The 26437-nt window shown below is 48.7% G+C and overlaps 1 protein-coding gene across 3 annotated transcripts in view; it reads right to left on the minus strand.

Annotated features, from left to right (window-relative positions):
- Positions 1-14613, minus strand: part of ACAP3 (ArfGAP with coiled-coil, ankyrin repeat and PH domains 3) — a 738004-nt gene extending 723391 nt beyond the window's left edge. For 2 of the 3 annotated variants that reach the window (XM_069610101.1, XM_069610100.1), the window contains exon 1: positions 13920-14612. In XM_069610101.1, the coding sequence (XP_069466202.1) occupies positions 13920-13966 (47 nt within the window). In that variant the 5' untranslated portion in view covers positions 13967-14612. Of the gene's footprint in view, positions 1-13919 lie in introns of all 3 variants that reach the window. The other variant, XM_069610099.1, reaches the window with a different exon arrangement.
- Positions 14614-26437: the final 11824 nt, after the last annotated feature.

Here is a 26437-nt window from a genome sequence, read left to right on the forward strand (position 1 = left end):
AGCACACCCCAGCACCTAACTTGATCCTCACCACCAGTACAGCTACTATCTCCCACACCAATGCCAGAATTTACCCCAGTCCCCCCAGCAGCACCTGCTACCCCTCACCTACCATCGAAGAACCACTCCTAAGCCCCCAAACACTCACACCAACCAGTTACCGCCCTACATTTTGGACTAGTCAACGTAAGATCTATGCAAGCTCATCCTATGGTCACCCACGGCCCCCTATTAGACAACAACCTAGACATACTTGCACTCACTGAATCTTGGCTTCATACAGCTTCAGGACCCACCTTGTCCATCACCATCCCCCCTGACTACACAATCCTGCACGGTGATAGACCAGACACCAAAGGTGGTGGCACTGCCCTGATAGCAAAATCAGTTCTCGCCATCAGATAACTGCACGCCACACAACTGCAAAACAGTGACCTCCTCGCCATCAAGATACCACTATCCCACACCAATACCATCATCCGCCACTTCATCTAACGCCCGCCTGGCTCGCTCCTCTACTTCGAAGAAAACATCCTACACCTAATCAATACCAACATCAAGTCCACCTCAAGTTCTATCCTCATGGGTGATTTCAAGCTTGGTTTTGAAGAACCTAACGACACAAACGCCAGTTCTGTGGCCAGTGCACTCCGCACACTGGTATTCAAACAGTGCATTACTGCACCCACCCATGTCAAAGGCAGAATCCTGGACTGGTTAGTCAATCTCTACTGCCAAATCTCCATCTGTGACAACCCTTGCCACAACTCCATAACCTTCACTATCCCACACAAAAGCTCCCCTTCAAGTTCAGCGCCTCTACTGCCACCTACCATAGCATGGAGCTCCCAGAACCTCACAAATGACCGAAAGCATCCCTCACCCTCATCCAGAATTGCTCACCAACTTCTAGGCCAAAACATTATCACATGCAGTCGATACCATTGCACCCCTCACTCCCTGGAAAACCAAACCCACCACACACTGTAACTCCTGGTTCTCTCCTGACCCCCGAACCAAAAAACACAAAGCAGAGGTAAAAAAATCCCAATCAAATCCGGACAAATGTGCATTTGCCTCAGAAGCTAAAACGTACAAGTCGGCCATCATCCAAGCCAAATACACCACCTACAACACAAGAATTGCCGAAGCTAGTTACAACACCTGTGAACCCGTCACCATTCTCTGAGAACTCTAGTCACTTTGCCCCCTCACTTGAGCTCCCCAAATATGAATCCTGGTGCACTAATGTCCAAAACTCCCTCCTCAATAAAATAGCCATGCTCCACACAAACATCCAACAGAAGCAAGCTGCCACCAGTTCCCATGACCTCCCACCTCGTCAAACCGCACCACCCCCACTGACGTAAGTGATGCCCCTCCCTTTAGCTTCACCAGCATCACAGAAGAGGTTAGGTCCATCCTGAAAATCCTCAAACCCTCGAGAAGTAAAGGTGATGTCTGCCCTGCCACGATCGTAAAGACTGTATGGAGGTCTTAATCCATTTCATCACCACTCTAATGAACACCTCGTTCTCCACTGGCCACGTCCCCACCAGCCTGAAAGAAGCATGGGTACTCCCACTTCTACACTTCTCCCAGGCTGGCACTCCTGCTTCTCCTAGACCTCTCTGCTGCATTTGACCTAGTTGACCACAAGATTCTACTTCAACATCTCACTATTGCGGCTAACTTTTCATCCGAAGCAGGCAAATGGATTGCCTCCTTCCTAATAGACAGATCAATGAAAGTCTTCTCAGACAATTCTAGCACCCCCCCCACCAAACTCCAGTTACTCATGGTGTCTCTCCATCACTATGCAATATCTTCACAAAACCCCTCTTCGACCTCCTGGAATCAATCGGCATCTCCTACACCAACTATGCCGATCACACTCAAATTCTCTTCCCACTTTCAGGCATCTATCTACAAGCCTGGATGGCCACCAAATCCCTCTGCCGGAAAGATGAAAAAACGGAACTCCTACTTGTCGGTCTCCCCTCAGTCTTAAAAAACTTGAATCACCAATGCCCATCCTTTTCAATAGATAGAATAACTATCCAAGTCTCCTAATCAGTGAAGACATTGGAAGTCCATATAGACTCCACCCTATCACTGCAACGACAAGTCAATGTTGTCTCCTCTTCCACAGAGCACACCATCAAACTCATCAATGTATGTAGGCCCTTTTTGTCTGCCGAGAGCCGCTTCACCATCACTTGTGCCCTCATAGGTGCAAGACTCGACTATTGTACCTTTCTTTTCACTAGCACAACCAAGCGCAACATTGAAAAACTGCAAGTAACCCAAAATAACAGGCTTTGAACATTCCTAAATGCAGTCACATCTCCGAGGCTATGAGAAAGGCCCACTGGCTCCCTATTCAGGAACATATCACTTTCAAAGCAGTGTCACTCACAAATGCCTATCCAACACCGCTAAAGTCCATACATCCAGAGCAACAAGAACTGCCTACTCCAACCGACTCATCCAGCCTAAATTCAGACTCACCGGGGGAGTGCTGGTCCAGCTTTCCAGTCACTGCGGTCAAACTGTGGAACACGCTCTCCTCCCTGCACTCAGAGCAGAGCAATCTCACTGGGCACTCTGTAAACTGTTGAAAACATGGCTATTTAAATAATGTATGTCTTTGCCTCATCATGGACTCAAGCTACTGAACTCATATTGATTACTTCCTGTAACACTTACTGCAACCTACGCCTTAATACCCTTGGGTTTAGTTCGTGTTACAAATGTAAAAATAAATCAATAAAGTACAATTCATAAACCTAATGGAAACCAGTTCGAAGACTATAAAGCTGTGTGCTGGAATGGAGTAGTTGGAACACCTTCGAGTCAATGCTTTTTGATCAATACATACAGCATTAGCTGTATAAGACGAGTGGTCGTGTTAAAAAAAATATATATATTTAATACAGTGCTCCGACTAATCAATAGCACCGCACAGGATTATGGTCTTAGTATTTATTTAATGTATGCTTCTAGATTGTACTTTTCAGTTGCATCAGACGAGGTCTAAAGGAAAGGCTTGTTCTGTTGTGTGCGCGTGTAATATCATATTAAATACATATTTTGTCCAGGGATTATATAGAAATTGTGTGTGCATAGCTGCACTGGGAGTTCCGCACACTTGTGTTGCCCGGGGGAATTTCCTTTGCCGATGGTCTGACCGCGGGCCTCTACTATATTTAGTGCCACTCCCTTATCCTCTGTACTTGCAAGAACACCTGCCCATTATTATCACTAGTGACGTTTCCCCTGGAAGCAGCCTTAAAGTAGACTGCAGTCAAAACGCGCAGGGGGAGGGGGGGTTAAATGCCCACAGTCACATAAAGAACACCCCTCGCCCTCCCCACCCAACACTACAACCATATAAACAGGTGGCATTAGGATTGATGTAAATGCCAACACTTGAGTTAGGGATTCAGGAGGGGAGGGGATGACCCCTCCCCCTTCTCCCCCCAACTCATAAAAAATAGGGCTAGGCCTGAAACGAGCCAATGTATGGCTTCTATTCTTTGTTTTTTTTAAACGCCAAAGAGAACAAAGAATGGGAAGAACTGAGCAGCCACCATAAAAGAACCGAGTGCACGGATCCCAATCTGCTGGACACAGAGGAATTGCCCTAGGCTCCATTGCTCCAAAATAGGTACCCTTGCCCCGAGGGAGGACACCTTGCTCAACCGATGCATCGCCTGCACTTTGTCTGTTTCCGTCATTTAGTCCTCGGGGGCTGGCTCGCATATCTATTTTACGTTTATAATATAGGATGGTGTTGTGATTCTTGTGACAAATGCAGGGGAACCGTGATGAGCAGTTTCTAAAGCGCCTACTCAGCCTCACACTACTATTAAACCACCAGTGATACCAATCGTAAAGGTGAAAGGGACCAATGCAAGCTGCTGTAACAAGGTCCTTTGCCTTATGTTGTCATACCAAGAGTGCTTTGTCTGCAGGAAGTGGGGAGGAGACAGGAAGTGAAGGGAGCCCTAGAAATATCCAAGCTGGTGGAACCCCTCGCCTAAACTTATTTTTCTTGCCTCTTTAACTCAACCCCCTTTCCATGTCTGTCCACTTCAAAAGGATTCCAGTGATTAGCACCCTGGCCTGAGAGTGGCTTTGTTAAGTCAAGACTATCCTTGAAACACTCTTTCCCAAGATCCCTCTTAGGAATAGTTCCTGTACCCTGGAGGAAGGTGTTGCTTTACTCAAAAAAGAGAATTTTATTGTGGCAGAGTTCCATATGGTTGTTGTGGAGACATTTGAGCAGGACAGCTAATACAGACAAGCCATGTCATGACTGCAGCGCAGGCTGACAACAATATGATCTCCAAATGTGGTGGCTGTAAAATAGTGTGGTGCCAGAGGACACCATCCCATAACCAGGCAATGCTTATATATTACAGATTAAAGTGAGACCAGGATGACATGGGTACACAATTATGTTTCGAACCAAAGGTGCAGATGATGCCACCTCTGCCCGTTGGAACTTTGTGTTCCAGCAGCTGTTAGGAATACACATGGCCTTTGAAGTTGCCCTTCTGCCACTGTACGGCAGTTGCTAGAGATGGTCATTGGCAAAAACACATGAGTTCACTATGATTTTGGCATAGAGCATTAAAGAAGTGTGTGGGGGCGTCCAGACTCCCCCTTTCATTAACAGAATTGCCTGCACCATTTTATTTCTAGAAATAAAAAACGTTCAGGCCATTTACCTTCACCTCTGTAACAGATCTATCTTTTGGCGTCTATTTGAGGGCCCCGGCTGGTCCTCTTGGGTGATTATTCCTACCCCTGACCTCCCTGAAATGCTTACCCTCCCCTGGGCATTAGCAGAGCCTAAGACATCCCCATTACCCATCAGGGCTGGTATGAGTCTCACAGTAAGGCCCATCACATTGACTGATTTCTCTCTGCCTCCTGCTCCAGCCTCACCCTCTCCATCCCTGCCCCAGTCTTCTATTCCACCCAACTGCCTCTCGCTTGTTCCCTTATAGTGATTTTGAGTCTCTTTAAGATAGGAATAAGCACTATTCTGCCAAACTTTCCTACAAAATATAACATTATCCTGCTTCCTTATTCTCGCCGATATCCGGGATCGGCTTGGTCCATAGGTCGAAAAGGACTGCCCAAAATGCCAATGTGAGCTAATGAAGGCCAGTTCAAGTTAGTGCACTGTGCAACTCTTAATTGCAACCAATGTTATTGGGCCAATGAGCTTTAAAATGCACAATTTGTCACAAATGTTACCAAAGACTTTCCCAGGTGCTATACAAGCAGTTTCACCTGAAAAGTAACGAACTGCATTTAGTTATTGTGTGCTACTTTTCCTTGTTGCCCAGACCAATTTTTGCCCCATCTGTCCCTTACAATTTCCTTTTTTATTTGAGCTATTAGGTGGCAGAAAAGCGCCACTTATTTTTATTTATTATTGTTTTTTATAACGCACTTAATACCAGAGTTCGGTTTCTAAGCGCAGATCCGGGAATCAAACTTCTGTTGTCCTACGTTGTTTTGCTTCCAAGACCAGCAAGTTTCCCCTGTGCCATCCTCCGTTCTATACGACAACTATTGCATTCGAGTAACTTTGGCCATTAGGTGGCGATAAAGGACCACCTTTAAGCCGAAAGTATTGCATTAGAGTACGGGTAAAGAGAAATGGCATATGAGGACACAAAGCTTGTAGATGCTGTTTGGTTATTTACCCACTCATTGACTGCCCATGACCATGCTAATCCTTATGGCCATTCCCACCCACTTCCTGCAGCTCCCCGCCCAAAACAGATCCTCATGGGATCTCCTGGACATCAAACTTTGCGCTCGAAATGCCTGCCAGTTTCCTTTCTACCCAGTTTTCTGAGAATTAATTACTTAATTGGAAATGTAAACGCACTACTGGTGTAATAAAAATGTCTTTACCAAATCTTCCTTTGGCCACTCGATTTACAAGCACTTTGAATGTCCTTCACTGAAGTCCTGTTCAAAATAAGCATTGGCAAAGCCAACCGTTTTTGGTTTTTGTATAAGTATTAGGCATTTGCCAGGCCTGCTATTATATGCCCAGGTACTGGAACCATTCTGCAGCTGCTACCATCGAGGGTTAGTTAATACAACTATATCAGTGGCTGGCAAATGCATCCAAACTGTTGGCATTGCCAATGCTTGTTTCCTCTTAACCTGTACTATTTTGAAGTAGCATCTGGGACGCGCTAAGCGTAGAAAAACTAAGATACGTAAGTGCATTTCCTGGGAAAAGTGTGGACAGGTAGCTCTGGTGCCTCTTGAGGAGGGAACATGAAAAAATAAGGGGTCGTATTACTGAAACTTTGCACGGTGCAAGTGGAATTAGCATGAACGCAAAAATTGCCCTATTGCAGAAACATTCTTTCAATTCATTTTTGCACTAGGGCAATTTTGCCATAGCTGCAGTCCTTTGCCATGGTCCAAAAATGCGGGAAACAATAAGCGCGTTGCAGTAGGAGAAACATGTGCAAAGATCCTGTAATGCTGTCCCTCCCTGGTTTGCATCAGAGTAACCTTCTGCTAGTCATAGTGACGCTTTACTTCAGAAGAGACAACTACTCCGTCTCTTGCCAGTAAGAGAGCACACATTAGCATGTAATGGGGATGCAAGTACTCCAACCGTTACTACAAGAAAAAGTGCATCACCTAGAGGGGACAGGTGCTCTAGTCCAGGCCTTTATGGCAGCATATATCACTATGAGGCAGCCTCTGCAGTCCTCACGCCTAAGAACTCACAGATCACCTGGCAGAGACAGTCTACAGCCTTCACCTGCAGGAGATCCCGCACTTCCTGGAGGGGGCAACCATTCCAGCCGTGGCCTGCAAAATAGCACACACCCCTTACAGGAGACAATCAGTCTAGCTCTGTGAGCAAACACTGGAGTCCGTGCTTCATTTGTGGGGGTGTTTGCCAGGGCTGAGCCCCGGGACTTATTTCTGGCGGCCCTTATTTTCTCAGCCTCAGTTCAATTATGATGTGGTGTTTGGGCCGCTTCCTTTTTTAGCAGTCAGTCAGTATTCGACACAGATGAGCATAAAAGGATGAGCCACACCAGCGCAGCTCTGGTTGTTCTTCAGTTTCATGGATAATGATGAGCAGGAAGGTGACAGAGCTGTTTGCTCATGGTGGTGAAGCCAACACACTACTCTGTGTACATGTCGCTGGGGCCACTTCACTACTATATCAACTGGCAGCACTATCACACCAGTTTGGGAGGCTCAGGCAGAAGCCAGTCCGCCATGGTACGAGGTGCAGCACCCTACATCATCTGGCAAATGGGTATGCAAAAGTGCCAATGTCAGTGTGATGCTGGCTTTGCTGCACCTTTGTTGGCAGGCGGTGCTCAGCAGGCACATGCAGGCCCTAGTTCCATGAGACATTTTTCTCTTTTTCTTCTAGTATGCAGCCAGACCAGGAACTCCAATGCCCAAGCAAATGCCAGGCCACCAACTAAGTGTTAAACACACACTGCCCCATTACTGCGATTGGTGCTACACAGTCACCAGCACCATTAGTGGTGGCAGATGGGCACCCGCCACATAGAGGACAACCAGACAATCACCAGCCAACAAGGCCACCTGAGTGACGAGGCCTGGGATAAGGCCACTGCCAAGGGAGGAGTACCTGTGCCGAGCACTGACCTTTAGAAGATGATCGTGCTTGGGTGTTTAACAGGCAAGTTAAGCAGTTCAGTAACGACTTTGGGCCTCATCACGAGTTGGGCAGTAGCCCTTAAATGCTGTGGTAATGCTATTACTGCCGCTTTTAAGGGCTGGCCCTATTAAGGGTTGGGGCGGAGAGTTTGGAGTTTTACCTCCTTTTTGCTGGAGGTAAAAATCCTGCTTTCCGCCTGTGTTTCTGTGGTAAGTGCGCTGGAGCTATTAGCACCCCAAAAACCCAATTGGGTCCAGCGACCCCAATGGGGAATGGGAACTTACTGCCTTACTGCTACTCGTGATCCAACGCTAATAGGCCTGGACCGAGCAGCAGTAACGCCATTTACGCTGGCGATATCCCGGCAGTAGTACCGCTGGGATACCGCCAGGCTCATTATGAGGCCCCTTGTCTGCATTTGTCCTTCACTTTACCATATAAAGACAGCACATACCTGTTTTGTGTGGCTAGACGGTCACAATGCTGCACTTGCCACCTAGCGAGGTCATTGATAATTAGGATGATGTATTATTTAAATAAGCAGTTATGTGTTTGGTGTCACATTTCAAGAACCAACTACTATTTTATGTTATTTTGATTGGCATTTGATAGTCGGAGATATGCCATGGGTCGACTGTAGTTGAAAACAGGCATACCACTCCTGTCCTGTATGGGAGCAAATAGCTGACGCCTTCCACGACCCTCGCTTGGACGCAGACCCATCACCAGGAGGAGGCAAAAACTCCAGCCAGGCCTGTAAAAGAACAGACCCCGCCTGTAGATGGCAACAAATACAACCCACACCCAGGCTCAGACTCGCCTATAGGCCAATAGGCCCATGCCTGAACCAAAAACAGAAAATGCTGGTGTGGGCCAGTCTTTTTGGTTAAAGTGGGCCACTTTTCTGAGCCAATTTGGGCCAGTTTTATGAGTTAATTTACTCTGCGGCTAGTAGTTTTGACCAGTGTAGCTGAATAAATGTTCTTTAAAATGCACAATTTGCATTACATTTTATCCAAAAAAAACACTTGCTTATTATTCAAACAGTGTCACAAAATGAATGAATGGCCATTTGCAACTGTGGGACACTTTTTTATTTGTGGCCGAGACAATTGTTTGGCCCAGTCCGACCCTGCCCACACCTACAAAAGGACCAGCACTTAGAGGTGACAACCATCCAAGCTCTGTGGAAAAAGCAACATCTGCAATTGATGCAAATCGCCTAGTGGAGTCAAGCAGAGACCATGCCCTGCAGCAGGCAAACACTCCTGCTCTGGCCTGTTAAGGCACACACATCTCAAAGAGTTCTGAACGAGAACACACGGCACTCGGAGCACCAAGACAACACTCGCCTGTAAGATGGCATACATGTGTATGAGGAGGGAGACCAGTCCTGGATTTAAAAGAGTGCACATCACTACTGGAAACTGCTCCAGATACCAAGCCTCCCTTGGAGGAAACAACGACTGCAATGCTCACATGTAGGACGATGCGCAGCCCTTGTTGGAGACCGGGCCTGTAAGAGAACCGAAATCCCTAGGGGGGAGGGGCGACATTATCCACAAATCCGCGCGATCTTCAGACACACATAAAAGCAGGCAGTGTGCAGATGGATATAGGAATAACCATTTAGCCCAATACAATTCAACATCGTTCACACAACCCATAATTGTGCACAGTGCAATCATTTCCCTTGCATGGGGGACTATTGGTGGCTTCTTCACTCTGCATAGTCACCAAACTAAGCTAATCTTTTCCAGTTTGGACACCAGAGCACTACATGCCAGGGTCTTCGGAGGCATGGCCTATCCACCACTGACACACACCTGTGAACTCCCCCTCAATGCAGAGAGTCTGGCAGTCCTTCCTTGTGAAGGGGCGGCCATGCACCTCTCCTATGCTCTTATTTCTCCGTCAATTTCATTCTGGGTGCTGTCGACTTACGCCATTTATTTGAACAAAAAGGAACTACAGTAAAAGCAAAGTGCATTACTGGAATACGGTGTCCCTGGTGATGTGGTGTCATCTGTAACCTTAATCATACACTGCACTGGGAATCCTTCAGGAGCAGGTCCAAGGCATGTATGACAGGTTGGCTTATCAACATAAGCAAAGGGGCAGGGAACCTGGGATTGGGAGTGTGGTGGGAGCTCCACACCGAAGACTCAAAGCTAAAGGGAGTTGTGCTGGCTGGATGGAAAGGATAGATTTCTGCTCCCCCTCGGGCCAGTGGCAGCGCTAAGGTAGAGGGGGAGCATAAACCTCCTTTAGGTTCCTACATCTTGCCCTGCTATGCCCACCCCAATGGGTAGAAGCATTTTAAATGGCCGATTTTGTAAGGCTAATCACACCTGTAATAACACCATAGCAACAATTAGTGCTGCAGTGCCATGGCTGTAGTTACACTCAGGCCCCACGGGCTCCAGCTCAGATTGCTAGGCAACCAAGCCCAGATCCCAGCCAGCCCCTACATATTACTCCTTCTGCCTCCAGCTTGCCACCACCACCAGACATTCTGAATCCTACTGCCCTACCTGGAGTGCACCTGAGAGAACTGACTTCCATGCAGAAAGTAATTGTATTTTTTTAAGTGATGCATGCGTAAGTGTGTGTTTTGAATGTGATGCAGTGTGTTTGAGGGTGTGTCCAAGAGTTTGAATGAGTGTGTGTGTATTTGCATGTATGTATTTATGTATGTATATATGAGGGGTGTTGATGACTGTGCATATGCGAGTGAGAATACATGTGTTTGATAGAGAAAGGGGCTGTTCACACTGCATCATGATGGAAGTGTTTTACAGTGGGAATGCTGGCATATATTGTAGAGACCACACCACGCAGGGTGTTACTGGGCAGTGCTGGAAAATATTGTATGCCAAGGCTCATAAGAGTGTGTTACAAGAGCATTGCTAGCATATATTCTGGACACAGCACCATAAAAGCATTATACAGTGGGATCAATGGCATTTACCATGGAGCCTTGTTTTTTTTTTTTTTTAACACATTTGCAGTCACAAAACAGGGTTATTAAAAGCAATTATCAGAACCTTGTATGCCTTCTAACACCTGTTGGAGCTTGGCTAACAACGCCTCCAAGGGGCTTTTAAATTAGCCATTTCGGCAGTCCTTTACATTGTTCCTACTAGTTAGGGCAAGCCTCTTCTCCTGTCCCCTAACCCTAGATAAGCGGCACAGCACCGCACCATAGGGCTTAGCTACCTAAGGAGGGATTAGTAAGAATGGTTAGAGGGCAATATAGAATGTAGTTACTGACAAAACAAATTAATATTAAATATTTAACCTGTCTCTGCAGTGTGTGAACGTGTTAGGGTATGGTTACAGGTTAACTAACTACCCACCCCCAGTCCCCAAGTGTGTTTTCCATATATTGTGGGCAACATGAAATTAATTTACAGTGGCGATGCTGGCATATATTGTTGACGTAGAACTATAAAAGTGTGTTGCAGTAGCACTGCAGGCTGGTACATATGTAGGTGGAGCACAATCAAAATGTTTACAGTGGGAATAATGACATATATAGGGGTTGACATGAAAATACTTTATAGTTGCAATAATTGCATATAATAATTGCATATATTGTTGGTGAAGCATCATGAAAGTATATTACAGAATCGTTGCTGGCTGGCATATATTGTGGGAGCTCAGGATCCTACAAATCATTTAAATTGGGAATGTTGGTATACATTGTGGGCACAAGATCATAAAAGTGTGTTATAGTGGGAATTCCAGCATATATTGTGGACACAGGCAAAAATAACAGGTTTAAAAATGCTCTTGTGTACTATTTGTGACCTGGCATCTGTTGGACTTTTTCATGTGTTACCCTACAGAACCCATTGTAAAATGGATGGGCTTTTTCCTTGTTTTCCCTCAATGACTGTGCTATAAAATGCATCATTTCAACCCATTATTTTAAAAGATTAATCATGGGGCTCCCATACCACATGTCTTGGTGCTCCATCGCTACTTTTGGATGCTTGGCCTAATTCAGGGAAAGTATTAACGCTGCTCCACTAATAATGTTACCCAGCCACCAATGACCTTGAATCGTTTTTAATGCCAGTGCCCTCTCAGGAGGCATGCCCTCCCATCTGGCCATGCTTCCAAAGCTACCTCTGGCACTACCTTCTCACAAAAATCTGTTGCTCGATGAGTGCAGTGCGGCCATCGTCTCCCCTACCTGATGCTGATATATAGACAGTGTAAATGATTGTGTTCAGAGCACTCGGCCACCCCGGGAAAGCCAAGAGCAGTGTCTGATTGAGCCCAGAGCCTAAAGGACCTCCCCTCAAGAGGGCAAGACCTACCCCAGACAGGCCAAGAACTGCATATGTGGGACTGAGCTCAGAGTAGGCCTCACAACCCCCAGAAAGAGCCAGACATGCTTTTGTGATGAGCTCAGGGCAGGTCTCACCTGCACCAGAAAGGACACGAGCTGCGTGTGGGACTGCACTCGGAGCAGGCACCACCTGCCCCTGAAAGGGACCAGAGCTGTGCGTGTGATGAGGTCAGGGCAGGCAACACCTCCATCAGAAAGGACATGCGCTGTATGTGTGGCTGCGCTTAGAGCAGGCAGGACCTCTTCCAGAAAGGCTATTCGAGTAGGGATGGGGCAGGGGGGCTATCAGTCTGGTTGTTGGCTGGGAGCTTGCTTGAGGCAATCACGCAGATCCACACAAGCCATACATGATTTGTGTGGCTGGGCACGGAGCAGGCATGACCAGGTTCACAAGTACCACGAGCAGAGAGAGGAAAGTCACAGGCCAGTAGCTGTGCGACAGGACATGATGCCCTATGTGTTTGACTGAGATGAGAGCCGGCAGTGGGGGCTTGGTCCTGGCCATGGGCTGCCTCGGTCTAGCTGAGCTTAGAGCAGGCGGGGCTAGACCTGGACAGGCCAAGGTCTGTGTGCAAGACCGAGAGCCGGGCAGGCTGCGTATGTGACAGAGCTCAGAGCAGGCAGTGCTGGCCCCACACTGACACATCAGATTCGGAGCACACGCAGTCCAGCACCTCCCCCTCCCCCTTTCTTTCATTCATCAAGATGATGTTTCCCCGCCCAACCCCCCTCCTTTCACAGTGTCTGCAGCTGGAGCAGAGCTGCACCCACTGCCTATTGTACGCAGAAGGCAGCCCCTTCACATGGCACACTGCAGGATTCCCCCCAGTGCAGCAGGGACCCACTTCACGTAATGTACACTTGGTGTAGATAGATCCGTGCCATCTATAAACATGTCCGCCATCTGTGTGCTCGATCTGCTTTTGTCTCATTCTCCGAGCAGAGAATCTGAAAGAACAAAATGGCAACACTGTACCGAAGAACAACCCAGCCACCGACGACAATATAAGCAGATTGTAGACAGCAGTGGATCGAAACCACGGTGCAACATGCGAGCACGGCTTAAAGGAAACATTGTGTCAAATCACAGCACATCTGCGATAATGTATCAAAGAGACACAATGCACCCTCCCACCCACTCCCTGGGATCCGCTGGCAAGCCAAGCGCCACAGGCAGCCCGTGCTCTACCCAATGACCGGCACAGACAGGAGATAGCCTTATCTCCAGAGATCCACCCACGGCTAACGGAGCCGCCGCCGACACAGGCGGAAATCTGCTCCTGGGATCTTGTCCAAGCAATAGGATTGTGCTCATCAGCAAAAAGACCCGCCCCCCCAAAGGATCCAACCTCCGAGCCGGGGATCCACTGCCCTGCAAGGGGGCTGTTCTCAAATGACCCCATGCTCCGATCAGGACATGTCCTTCCCTTCAGATACCCATTCCCCCCCAAGGATCCGCCGTTCACGGGGGATCCACTCCTCCAGGGGATCCACTTTACTTCCCATGCTATCGCCAAGGATCCACCCTCTATCCAATGGATCCGCTTTCCTGTTGGGACAATACCACAGCCAGAGGACTCACTTCCTTTCAGGGATCCCTACCCCAGCCAGGGATCCCCACCCAAAAAAAACATCCTTCACGCAGAGGCGCGCGCACGCCTTCATTTCAAGGGATAGTACCACAATCTTGATGTCTACTGGTTTCCCAAGCCAAGAGATCCGTTTTCCGTCGAGGGCCAACTTATCTGGTCATGGGATCTACTTGCCAATGAGAACCATGCTCAACCACTTGGCCCCACTCCAATCAATTGGCGCCCCGAGTTGCTCCTGGCTAAAAGAGGCAGACCCCAACCCTCTTACCGGAATCTCGGAGAATCCTTGATGCATTCTTCAAAATCCACCGTCATCTTTGCAGCTCCACTGCTCAGCCGCGGCTAATGGGGTCCAAGCATCGCCTGCTGGGATCCAGGGGGGAGCCTTGCTCGGGATCCGTGTAAGTGTGAAACGATCCCAGGGGGCGTGTTTCACAGATCCTGCAGAGGGTCGATGGAGATCAAGGATGTCAAAGAGCCACTCGGGTGTGCGAGGGTCACGGAGAACTGAAGGAGAAGGCACGGGATCTTCCTTGCAGATATCCAGAGGCGGTGGGGGTGGGGGGAGCACTGGGAATCGGAGACCAAGAGTTGCAGGGATCCAAGAGTGAAGATATTACGGAATGTACAGAATCAAAAATCCAGGTCCGATAGGATAATGGGGTGCGGTGATCCGGGGTGAGCTAATGAAGGGCGCACGGATCATGGAAAGCATGTGGTGCAGAGATCCAAGGGCGCGGATATTCCTCGGTTCTGGGATGCAGAACTCGCCCGGGCCGAGCTATCCTCCCGCCAGTTCCAGCAAATCCAGCTCGGCGTGTGCAGATCAGCCGGCCGGTCCCCGCAGCCTCCTGTTCCCTGTGAGCTCCAGAAGCTCCCTGTCAGGCTCCAGGCACTGAGAGCTGCTCAGCCCTACCCAGCCGGCCTGTCAGACTAGGGAGCGTCTGCAAACTACGAGTCTGGAGGCCAGGGAGAGTCTGCAAATTACGAGCCTGCAGCTGAACAGCCCAGCAGAAGCATTTCGTTTATTGGCTGCAGAGTGTGTAAATGGCCCGGCAGTGGCCAGTCTGGAGGCGAGCAGGCTAACCCCTCATTCAAAGTACGGACATCGTGTATATATCAAGGGCGATTCTGAATATACCAACCTCGGCATTTTACAGACAGGGGCCAACGAATCCTAAATCTCGGGGAGGTCTAACTTGTGATGGGAGGAGCCACTTCAAAACCCGGGCGGGGCTAGCTTGGAGCTCCCACCCCCTCTGTTCTACCCCCAAGGGTCATCTGGTCTGTGGACCAAATACCAAATGCTACATTTTAAAGCACGGTATTCCAGTAAGAATGAAAACGTTATTGGATTTAAAGACAACATACACATGTAGCTGCTTTGATAATTGTTATGTCTTGGTTAGCAACTTTTGAACACATCCATAACGCTTGTACATATTATGGACAGGGCTGCTAACATTCATGGCAGTGCCTGATTGATTTGCATATGGCTGGACCTCTTTTGCAATGGCACAGACGGGTTAAAAAACGGTGGTATGGAAGGTTGCCCAGAGCAATGCCAGTGGATCAGATTAATTCAAAACCTTCCACCCATCACTTTTTTGATTTCAGTTTGTCTCCCTATGTGAGAGAGGGTATGCCCAGACGTGGGTCCCTTGCTCACTAGCCATAGGGAACCAAGCTGCATCTCACTGAGGAGGCCCAACAAGGCCGAAACATGTCTAGGGTTGCTTGTGTTTCCTGCAGAGGGCCTAGCAGTGCTGCCAAGGCTGCTCCCATTAGTGGAAGTACCTGACTGATTTGCATATAGCTCAGACCCCTTTTGCAATGGCGCAGACAGGTTAAAAAACAGTGGTGTGAAGGGTGCCCAGAACAATGCCGGTGGTTCAGATTAATTCAAAACCTTCCATCCATCACTTTTTTGGTTTCAGTTCTAGCCACATGACACATATGCCGAAGAAAAAGCAATTGCTGACGTGAAAATACACATAATGTGGTTATATGTTGGATCGCATCTGTGGGGAGGGGGCTGGCGTGAGCATTTCATTTTGCTCAGACAGAGTGATAATGGACGTCTTGAAAGTAGCAGCTTTAAAGTTTTACTGTGTTTGTGTACATTTTTCTGCATCTGCACTGCCACAAACACAGTAAAACTTGAATACTACCAGTTTCAGGAAAGGCTTCCCTCCTCACCTCTCTGCCAATAACAAGTGTGCACCTCTTCCCCTTTCAGGGGTGCACCTAAGCTAAAATTTCAGGGGGTTGGAGGGATGAGCTAACCCTTGAAATGTTGGGAGAAGGGCTAACTTCAGAGACTGTGGGGAAGAGGCAAACTTACTTATATGGGGGAATCTAACTTCTTTACACATTCCAATGAGACTATTTTGGTGAAGCTTCAATGTTACAAGCAGTTAACTCTGCCCTTTACCTCGGAAAGCACCCACTTAAGGACTGCTGTGAGAATGAGCGGTCTCCTACCCTCTTTCTCCTCTCTACCCTTCCAATCACTCCCCTGGCATACAAATGCTAACCCCACATCACGATTTCAATTGCCTAAAATTATATGCATAAGTATGGAGGTGCTAACAACTAAATGCTTTACGTTAGTAATAGCAAGGCCATTGTTAACTGTGCCGTCAGCGGCACCGTTTGTTGTCTCTGTCCTGTTATGTCCTGCCACGGCTCTGTAGGTCAGCCAGGTTAAGTCAGCATAGCCCAAAATTCCAGGGTGGGGATGGGGACGCTAGAGCCCGATCCGTTCAATGGTGTTGCGACACTGATTACAGATAGGATATGATCAACCAGTTCAGGCTTTTTAGCACAAATTACCTGAAATTCTGATGCTGACCGAAAACCTGGCTATTCAACTCACAGAGGCAAGCATTAAACGGTGCACCCCCACAAACTATACTCTGGGACGAAAATGGGACAATACGGATCAAAGAAACAATAATAAAATAACCCCACACTCAGAGCCAAACAGAAACCAAGTAACCACCCCCTCCTCTTTTCCACACTCGCCTACCTCTCATATACTACACACGCCCAAAAGGGGCAGAAAAACTACACACAAAAACACACAAACCACCCACCCACCGCTAGCCATGTCAGAAGACTAAACAGTTGCAAGAAACAAACAACCCAGACACTGGACGCTGCCCAATCCGGACACAACAAGCTCAGTGCACACAACAAAGCACGCCCAGAAAGCTGATACGCACAGACGCCAATGGTCATCAGGCCTGGGGACCATGCTTCTCCTGGTTCTGCAAGCATCAACATGAAAACACAACTTCTATCCTATCCCTCTTCACCACTTACCAACCCCACTCACTTTTCTTACAGAGCCACGTGAGCGCCTGGAGCCCATGCAAATGGCAGCAGGGCGCAATATAAATTATCATAACATAAAATGCTTGCACAAAAGTACACACTTTTTTACTACAGAGCTACAAGAGCCAGAATGCAGAGTTGTGTGTGCTACATCACCACGACGGGTTCACTCAGTTGACCCCATGCCACGAGGACAGTACTATTCTAGCTCTAGGGATTTTACAATGTATTGGTTAACTAACGCTATCCAGGACTATAACACATTACTTTTTTTAGATGAAAACCCAGCACTGGGAGCGTTCATTCACAGTGACAAGAATTATCGGTCATCTGTTTACCCAAGAGAAATGAAGGCCTTGAGATCTCGAAGTTTACCATTGTAGGTGAAACACTCCAGCAGCCCTGCCTTGCATGTTCTTACTGAACCTTCCAATAACAACCAGAGAGTGGCTAAAAACGACGAAGTTATCAGACTGCCTATCACCAACGTGGCACACGCACCCTACACACAATCCCATCATCATTTCAGTCACTGGTTGCAGGACCTGTGACAGAATGACAAGCTCTTAAGTTTCTCTTAGCCAAACATGATGAAGCCACCTAGTATTCCCCTCCCCCCTTTAGGTTCTGGGACTTGTACTTTTTTATTTTCCTATTTGAAATTTTGGAAAACTACAAGTCCCAGAATCCTAAGCAGCCATTTAGACCATACCCATACTCTGAAGAAGCCACAGAAGAGATGTGCCTGCAATCGATATAGCTAGTCAACTGACCACAGTCGCAGAACTCGGTTGACTTCACAACTGACATCATGACATAGATACGTTAGACATGAAGCACATAGGCATCCATGCACAAAGCTACATAAACACTTTAGTTTATTGCTGATAAACACAAAGCAAATGCTTATGACTAACATATTTAGAGCATTGACACAGGTATATCTTTTGCTGATCAGAAAACAGCAAGAAGCATACAAATACATAAGAACGGCTTGCTGACACTTAACACAATGAACAGGAACGACCATGAAAATAAAAATGGATGCCACATGTACATTGGAGTGAATGGGAGAAGCTTTGAGAACTCGAGACACAGAGAAGGCTGAAATGCCAATCCAGTCGAAGCTGGCACAACAGGCTTCTGGCGCGGTTACCGTGCACAGACAGCCAAGGACACAGGGAGAAGGAAACTTTCCAGTTAGCAGAAAGGACAAAGCACCTACAGGGAACTTAAGCTGAAAATTCTCATAATTACAGACAAGATTAATTTTGTGGTCTTTAGACCTGTGTCCTGAATCTATGAGACAGAGCCTATTCATTCAAGGCAGACGGAGAAGACTGTTCCCATCTAATCACAGGCAGAAAGATACAAAAACAGGTTCAAAGCTGAATGTTCTGTCTCATGGCTTAGGAGATCGGAGGAAGGTAACGTATTGGGAACATGCACCACCTTTGCAGTCGTTCCCACTACCGTGAGTTGTTGCATTTGGCCTGGTACCTGTCCAAGGCTCCTAGGCTGAAAGACCCTTTCTGTCCAATCCCTATTCACCGTCCACGATAAGTTCACACTATGTTGCATTGGCCAACCACCTTTCACTAACCTGTAACTTGCATTTGAAACTTTTGAAGGTGGTCACAGGAGGAGTCACCAGATATGGTTTTGCCCAATGAATACACTAATCCCTTATAGAAAAAATATATAGTTCAACTCACTAACATGTTAGGTTTTTGGTATTTAACCATGTTTTGTGATGTCACACACTAAAAAAAACACCTGACAGCAGCCTATACACTGAGAGCGTGTGGAGAATGTTACATTGTTCATGCTGCAATCCCTCTTATTTGAAGGTGTAATAAAGACAGTTGAACTCTGTCTTATGACTGGGTCTTCCATTCTTGGTGCCAGGGATTTCCTAGGCCCAGTTCCTCTTGCATGTAGGTGGGAAGACTGCTAATAGTCCCCTGACCACTATTACACTTTTGGCAGAATGCCTAACAAATGGCACCTACTCAGGCGTCTCAGGGACAGGCTGCAGGATCGGAAACTATGTTTCCCAGAGTCCCAAGCAAGGACACAGCAGATGTGTCACGTCACCCATCAACATTATGAGGCCACCCGCAGGATGCAAAAATTGCATCTCTGCTACAGGGTTTTAAACGTTGCCCTCCAGAGCAGCGGCACTTCTCTACTGGCTACAGTTGCAAGAGTGGTGTTTCTTTACTGTGTTCTGTGGATACTTGGGCATTTTTTACCCCGGCTTCTGTCTCTTGGGTTTGTTTGTCTTCACGGATTGTGTACTAGTTACTGATGTTAATTGCTTGGATTTCTTGGTGTTTTTGGACTCAGACTTGGCTACTGGATTGGACCTGGATTTCTCTTTTTCTTCTTTGGTGTTGTTTTGGATCAGAACTTTGGAACTTGCCGTTAGATTTTGCTTGTGCAATATTGGCAGCAGCCTTCTGGGCTCATCACAACTTTGGCCTCCTCTATCCCTAGTTTGTTCTCGTGACATTCGGGTCAGGTCCTAACGAAGTTGCCCTTTTTAAAACTCTGAGACTCCCCCCTTCTCCTTTTGTGGTGATCGTGCTGCTACAGTGTGGGTTTCCTTCATCCCTCTTCAACTCCTAGGAACACACCTACTCCCTGCATCGGGTAAACCACCTACATAGGAAGGATATATTCTTCAAGGTATTTCTTGGGGTTATTATCTGGTTAGGTTTTGCTAACCCTGTGTATGCTTCCTTTGCAGCTTGGGAGCGAGAGCCTGGTGGTGCATATCCTCTTCTTCCTTTAGCCTAATCCTCTGGTTAGAAGAGTCTACTTTCTAACTGCCTGGCTGGTATATTGGGAAGAAAGCTATTCAGTTCACCTGAGAACCCAGCTGCTGAAGATTAAGAAGCCTTCTTCTCATGTGCACTGAATATGGAGGCTGCTGCTGACCCAATGGCGGCTCTGATCCAAGCTATTTCATCCCTGAGAGCTGACATGGTAGCCGCTAACCTGTTTCAGCGATTGGACACTAGGCCCCCTGCCAACCCACAGGATCAAGCTGGGACCCAAGCCCGTGGTCCTATTTTACTCATGTATGTACCTACACCATTCCCTTTGGCTTCCCCTACAGGATTCCTTGGGGAATCGTAGAAATGTCACCCTTTTGTAAACCAGGGCTAACTGCACTTTCTCTGTTGGTCCTCAGCCTTTCCCAATTCTACCATTAAAGCGGCTTTCTTGAGTCTCATCTTGGGGGGATAGCCGCAAATGGGCCAGTCCTTTGCTAGAAGGGAATAGTCCGGTATTATATGACCTAGACACACTCATTTCTGAAATTAACCCAGTCTCCGATTCAAGGTCAAGGCAGGGGCATGTAGCTTTTTTGATTTGTCTCAGAGGAAGAAAGACCTACTTGATTATATAACCCAGTTCAACCAACTGCTGTGGGGACGGCATGGCCCAAACATAAAAAAGTGGCTGTATTTTATATGGACCTCGGTGAGGTCCTAAAGATGGCTTGCCCGTGGTCCCCGCTATTGCTACTTCTTATCCAGATCTGGTAGATCTGGTTCCACACATCGATGCCCGTCAGACTGAGAGAAAAGGAGAGGAGCATCCAATTCCAATGCTAGCAGGGGAAGACTCAGGCTTTCTGAACAACCTCTTGATCCTATGTCAGTGACAGGTCTTACCTCGTCAATTTGATGTTGATGTGGTTGATTGAGGTAAGGTCTGTCCCTCCTGGACGCCACCTCGACTAGTGTGGGAGTGGAACACTCCAGACAAAGTAGTGAACCGGAAAGCAGGAGAAAGGAGGAAAAATCCACATTGTCATTAAAAAAACTAGAGCAAGATGGGAGAGTTCTGGTGATGATGCCTTTCAAGAGAAGCCTCTCTGTTGCAGAAACCAATACAGGTCCAAAGAAGACTGAAAGGACTGGGATGAATTGGAAGTAGGAGGAGAATGAAGATCGGCAACATAGAAGGGAGGAAGAGCCAGGACTGGTAGCAGATAGAACAGGGAATAAGGCAGAACATGAAGCAGAGGGAAGGGAAGCTTCTGCTCGAAGGAAAGCAGAGCATTGAGATGCACTGATGCTGAGCTCTAAGTGCAGCTATGTCTGGGACCGGCGAAGATGTCTGGCGTCCATGACATGGAAGGGCAACGTGCGATGTAGCGTTGGTGGGCATCTTGGAATGGGCCTTTGAAGTCACCAATGATCATAGAGGGTCCCAAGACACCTATGCAAATCGGGGGAATTTGTGCTCCTCTAAATGAGATGGAAAGAAGGTTTGCTACCAATGCATGCTTCTACTTTGGGAAGGGTGGCCATTTCATCAAGGAGTGCTCGAAAAGACCACATTTCAGATGGCTCATCCCTAATTAGGGATGCCTGGATGAGCCTGATCCACGATCATTCCCCACATGAACAACCCAAGTGGACTACTGTATGCTTTCGAAGGGATTGTGTCCTCCGACGTATTCCACATCTATGACAGTAATCACCACAGCTGTGCTGCTTTGGAAAATGTTCTGTGTCCTGCGTTGATGACGTCGATACGCCCCTTTGAGGACCTCCTCCGACGGCCGACGTCACCAGATGTTATATGTAGGACGCAACACGCCCTTCGCCTCAGTTCCATTTTTTCCGCGAACGTGTTCGCTTCAGAATCTCAGCACGCCTCGGTTCTTCTACCTGTTGAATCTGTTTTTCGTTCTTGGTTTCTTGTTCGAATGATGTCTTCTTCTTATTCTACCCGAGGTCGGGCTTCAAGAAGTGCCGCGGCTGCGGTTCAAGATGTCGCTTACGGACCCGCACAACCTCTGCCTGTGGTGCCTCGGCGAGGACCACGTTACCGATGACTGTGACGGATGCCAGTCTTTAACGTCGAAGACCTTGCAGGAGCGAAAGAAGAAGCTTTCTGTAGGTAGGGTTTCCAAACCCCGTAAATCGAAATCCACTGGGCTTTCGACCGACGGTTCGAGGGGCAACTTTCCGCGTCGGCGCAAGTCCCGGAGTGGTTCCCGCCATTCCTCTGCCTCTTCTAGGCACTTGTGGAAGCACCGTCACCAGTCGCCTTCCCCGTCCTCATCTGAGGACTCCGCCAGACGGCGGGTAGCTTGTGCCAACAAGCATTCATCTCCAGTGGAATGGGACGCATTAAGCAAGGAGATGATGGCGATTTTTTAATCGCAGGGCTCCGTTCCATCCGCGCCTTCAAGAGAAACTGGCAAGGAACGCGCTAGGGCCACCACCCGCATGCCTTTGGGCTCAGGTGGTCGGCGCGTTCATCGGGAGCCGTCGAGGTCCCGATCGGACAAGGTAGATCGCTCTAGCCGTGCCCATTCCAGGTCCCGGTCCTCGACGCCCTCGAGACCGTTGGAGCCTGTGAGGCCTTCTAAGAAGGCATCGACGCAATCGGCGCCATGTCCGTCGAGGGACTCTCTCGAGGCTCCGCCTCTTAGGAAGTCATCAATGCCATTGGCGCCGAGGCCGTTGAAGGACACGCTCGGGGCTCCGGCCTCAAAGTCGTTATCGAAGCCGTTGGCACCTTGTTCGCCGATTCCGTCGACGCCCTCGTCGCCTTTTGATGTGCCTTTATCGGAGGTGCCGCGGAGACCGGTGGAAACCCAGAGGAAGGCCCTGAGTAAGTCAGTGAGGCCTGTGTTTGAGCCTTTTTCTGTACCCTCATCCAGGGATTTATTCCAGCCTTTGGATTACATCTCTGAGGTGGATGAAGGGTCAGATGTGGAGGGGTTTGTTCCTCCTGAGGTTCCTGATGACCTGTTGTCTGGTCATAGCCAATTGGAAGACCTTTACATGACGCAAGTGGTCTTGATACCTCCCCGGAGGTTGAGTTTGGACGGCCTGAGTCTGGTACACATGCTGACTCCTCGTACAGGCACCTCATGTTGAGGATGACAGAATATCTGGGGTGGTCTGCTCCGCCTGTGGATTTTCTGCAGAATGACCTGACAGATATCCTTGACCAAGGTCCACCCACTGACCCGGTGTTGCCATTTCATATGGCCTTACAAAGAAGGGTGGCGGCCCCTGCTACTTGTCCGCGCACCCCACTCTGGAGAGTTTGGTGGTACAGGCAGCTACGGCCCCAGCAATGCAGGCGTTGTGCCCTACAATCCCTCCTGATAGGGACGACAAACCCTTTGATGGTTGGGCAAAGAAGGTATTTTTTTCTGGGGTATGGCTTTAAAAGCAGCCAACTCCGTTTGTGCCCCTTGCAAGATTCACTCACACTCTGTGGAATTGTGTATCTTTGGCGGCTGAACATATTCCTGAAGGGGAGGAACGGGATGGTTTTCTTGCCCTCGTTCAGGATGGCAAGGATGCCATGTGTGAATCCGTTCAGTCAAGTCTGGACGTGGCAGACTGTGTCAGCCGGTCCATGGTGGCGAGCACCCTGATGCACAGGTTTGTGTGGTTGCAGAAGTCGGGGTTTGCTCCTGATGTACAGTCCCGGCTTCTCAACATGCCCTTTGATGGTGACCATCTTTTTGGCAGGAAGGCTGACGAGAGCCTTGAGAGGTTGCAGACCTCCAAAGCTGCAGCAAAGTCGTTGAGCGCTGCAGTACGTCAATCTCTGCCTTTTCGTCCTAGGGGACAGCAATGGAGGGGAGGTTCCTTTCGATACTACTCTTCCTTTGGTAGATCGAGGGGAGCTGCCAGTCAAAGGGGCCAACGGAGGAGTACCAGAGGTGGTTAACAAGGTACTCGAGGTGCCAAAGCCGCTCGGGCAGTTGCCTCTTTGCCCTCAGGCACTGCCGCAGCCTTTTCAGCTCAATCATGAGGCCATGTCCCATAGTCGCCGTTTGGGGGAAGGCTGGCACAGCATCTTGTAGAATGGCGTGCCATTACTTCAGATGTGTGAGTTCTGGAGATCATAGCCCACGGCTACTGTCTTCCTTTCCGGCAGAGGCCTCACAACAATCCACCGGGGAAGCTCTCTTTGAAGAGTCTGGATCCGCTCCTTGCGCAGGAAATCAAATCCCTGCTGGAGAAAGGCACCTTAGAACTGGTGCCTGTAGCGGAGAGGAGCAAGGGATGGTATTCCCCATATTTTCTGATCCCAAAAAAAGACGAGGAATTGAGACCCATCATGGACTTACGTGGTTTGAACAAGCTCCTCAGGGAGGACAAGTTCAAGATGGTTACTCTCTCTCAAGTCCTCCAGGCCCTTCAACTTCAGGACTGGTTGGTGTCTCTTGACCTCAAGGATGGTTACTTTCATGTGCCGATTCATCCCAAGCACAAGAAGTACCTGAGGTTCGCGGTTGGGGACTCGCATTTTCAGTTTCGGGTCCTGCCGTTTGGATTGAACTCTGCCCCGAGGGTCTTCACCAAGCTCATGGTGGTGGTGGCAGCGTATCTCAGGAAAGGGGGGATTCACGTCTACCCCTACCTGGACAATTGGTTGATCAGGGCGCGCTCTCCCAAGCAAGTCCTGGATCATCTGTCAGTCACCTGCCACTCCCTTCACAGGCTGGGCTTCTCCCTCAACTTAAAGAAGTCCCACTTGACACCTACCCAGCGGCTCCAGTACATCAGAGCAGTGCTCAACACATCACTGAGGCTGTGTTCGCCTCCCCAGGTGAGGGCTCATCACATTCTGCAGATGGTGCACAAGTTTCAACATGCCCAGAGTCTTCCGGTGTTCGAGTCCTTGAGGTTGGTCGGCCTCATGGCATCCTGCATTCTACTGGTGCCAGAGGCCAGGTTGCAGATGAGATTTCTGCAATGGGCTCTCAAGATGCAGTGGTCGCAGTTCTCCGGCAGATGTCAGATCCCGTTCAGGTTCCGCCCTCGGTCGCCCAGGATCTTCTGTGGTGGGCCGCCGAAGGCAATCTGATGAAGGGGGCTCCATTTTGGCTACCCTGGCCGGAGGTAACAATCGTGATGGACGCATCCCTCACGGGATGCAGAGCTCATGTCAATGAATTGACAGTCAGCGGTCGTTGGTCTCAGTCGGAGTCCAGACTCAATATCAATCTGTTGGAGTTGCGGGCTGTCAGGCTAGCCCTGAAGGCTTTTCTGCCGTCTGGCAGGGGAAGAATATCCTGATTCTGACGGGCAATACAGTGGCCATGCACTACCTCAACAAAAATGTGGGGGGCAGGGTCTCTCCAACTGTGCAGAGAGGCGATGCTGCTCTGGTTCTGGGCCATCCAGCAGGACATTTTGATCTCGGCAGTTCATCTGGCCGGAAACCAAAACGAGGCGGCGGACGCTCTGAGCAGACAGAGCAAGGTCTCTCATGAGTGGGAGCTGGCTCAGCAAGTTCCCTTGGAGATCTTCGCCCTTTGGGGGACCCCACAAGTGGATCTCTTCCCCACCAGTGTCAACCAGATTCTGCTCGCGGGAATTTCCTCCAAGAGGAGCCTTAGGGGACACGTTCGTAGTGGAGTGGTCCTTCCCACTGCTGTACGCGTTCCCTCCAGTCCCCGTCATTCCGCAGGTGTTGCGGAGGTTACAGAGGTTCAGTTCCCGAATGATCCTCATTGCTCCGGCATGGGCCAGGAGAGCGTGGTACCCGGACCTTCTCGACATGTCCATCTGCCCTCCACGTTGTCTTCCCTACCGAGACGATCTGCTCTCAAGGGAGCGGGGTCAGGTTCTCCATCCAGAGGTCAAGTCTCTCAGCCTTCATGCTTGGTATCTGAAAGGTTGAGGTATAAGGATTGGGACCTCCCTGAAGACGTGATGGAGGTGTTGCTTTCGGCCAGACGGCCCGCAACAAAGTCCCTGTACCGTTGCCGTTGGAGAAAGTTCTGCGACTGGTTCAGGGTACAGAATGTGGATCCTTTTTCATGTGCCATTCCTGTGGTTCTGTCTTTTTTACTTTCGTTAGCCCACAAGGGCCTGCAAGTTGGTACCATTAAGGGGTACCTGGCGGCGCTGTCCATATTTAGGCGCTCGTCTGAGGAGTGTTCTTATTTTAAGATCCCTTTGATTTCTCAGTTTCTGAAAGGGCTAACTCATGTGTTTCCACGGTCACCTTTCCAGGTGCCGGGATGGGATTTGAATTTGGTTTTAAAGTTCCTCATGGGAGCTCCGTTTGAGCCCTTACACTCTTGTCCATTGAGACTGTTAACCTTTAAAACTGTAGTTTTAGTTGCAGTTACTTCCGCACACAGAGTGAGTGAGTTGCAGGCACTTTCCACCAAACCACCCTTCACTGTGTTCCATAAGGACAGGGTTGTTCTTAGGGTTCGTCCTTCTTTTCTTCCGAAGGTTGTGTCGGAATTTGATTTGAGCCAGAAGGTTGTTCTTCCGGCGTTCTATCCTCCTCCGCATCCTGGTAAGGAAGAGGAGAGGCTCCATAGGTTGGATCCTAGGAGAGCTTTAAGTTTCTACATTTCACGCATGTCCTGGGTCAGAGTGGACGATAAGCTCTTTGTTGGATACGCTGGAAGGTGTTTAGGTCAAGCTGTTT

This window comes from Ambystoma mexicanum, chromosome 8, assembly GCF_040938575.1.
Source record: "Ambystoma mexicanum isolate Mex_15411 chromosome 8, UKY_AmexF1_1, whole genome shotgun sequence".
NCBI lineage: Eukaryota > Metazoa > Chordata > Amphibia > Caudata > Ambystomatidae > Ambystoma > Ambystoma mexicanum.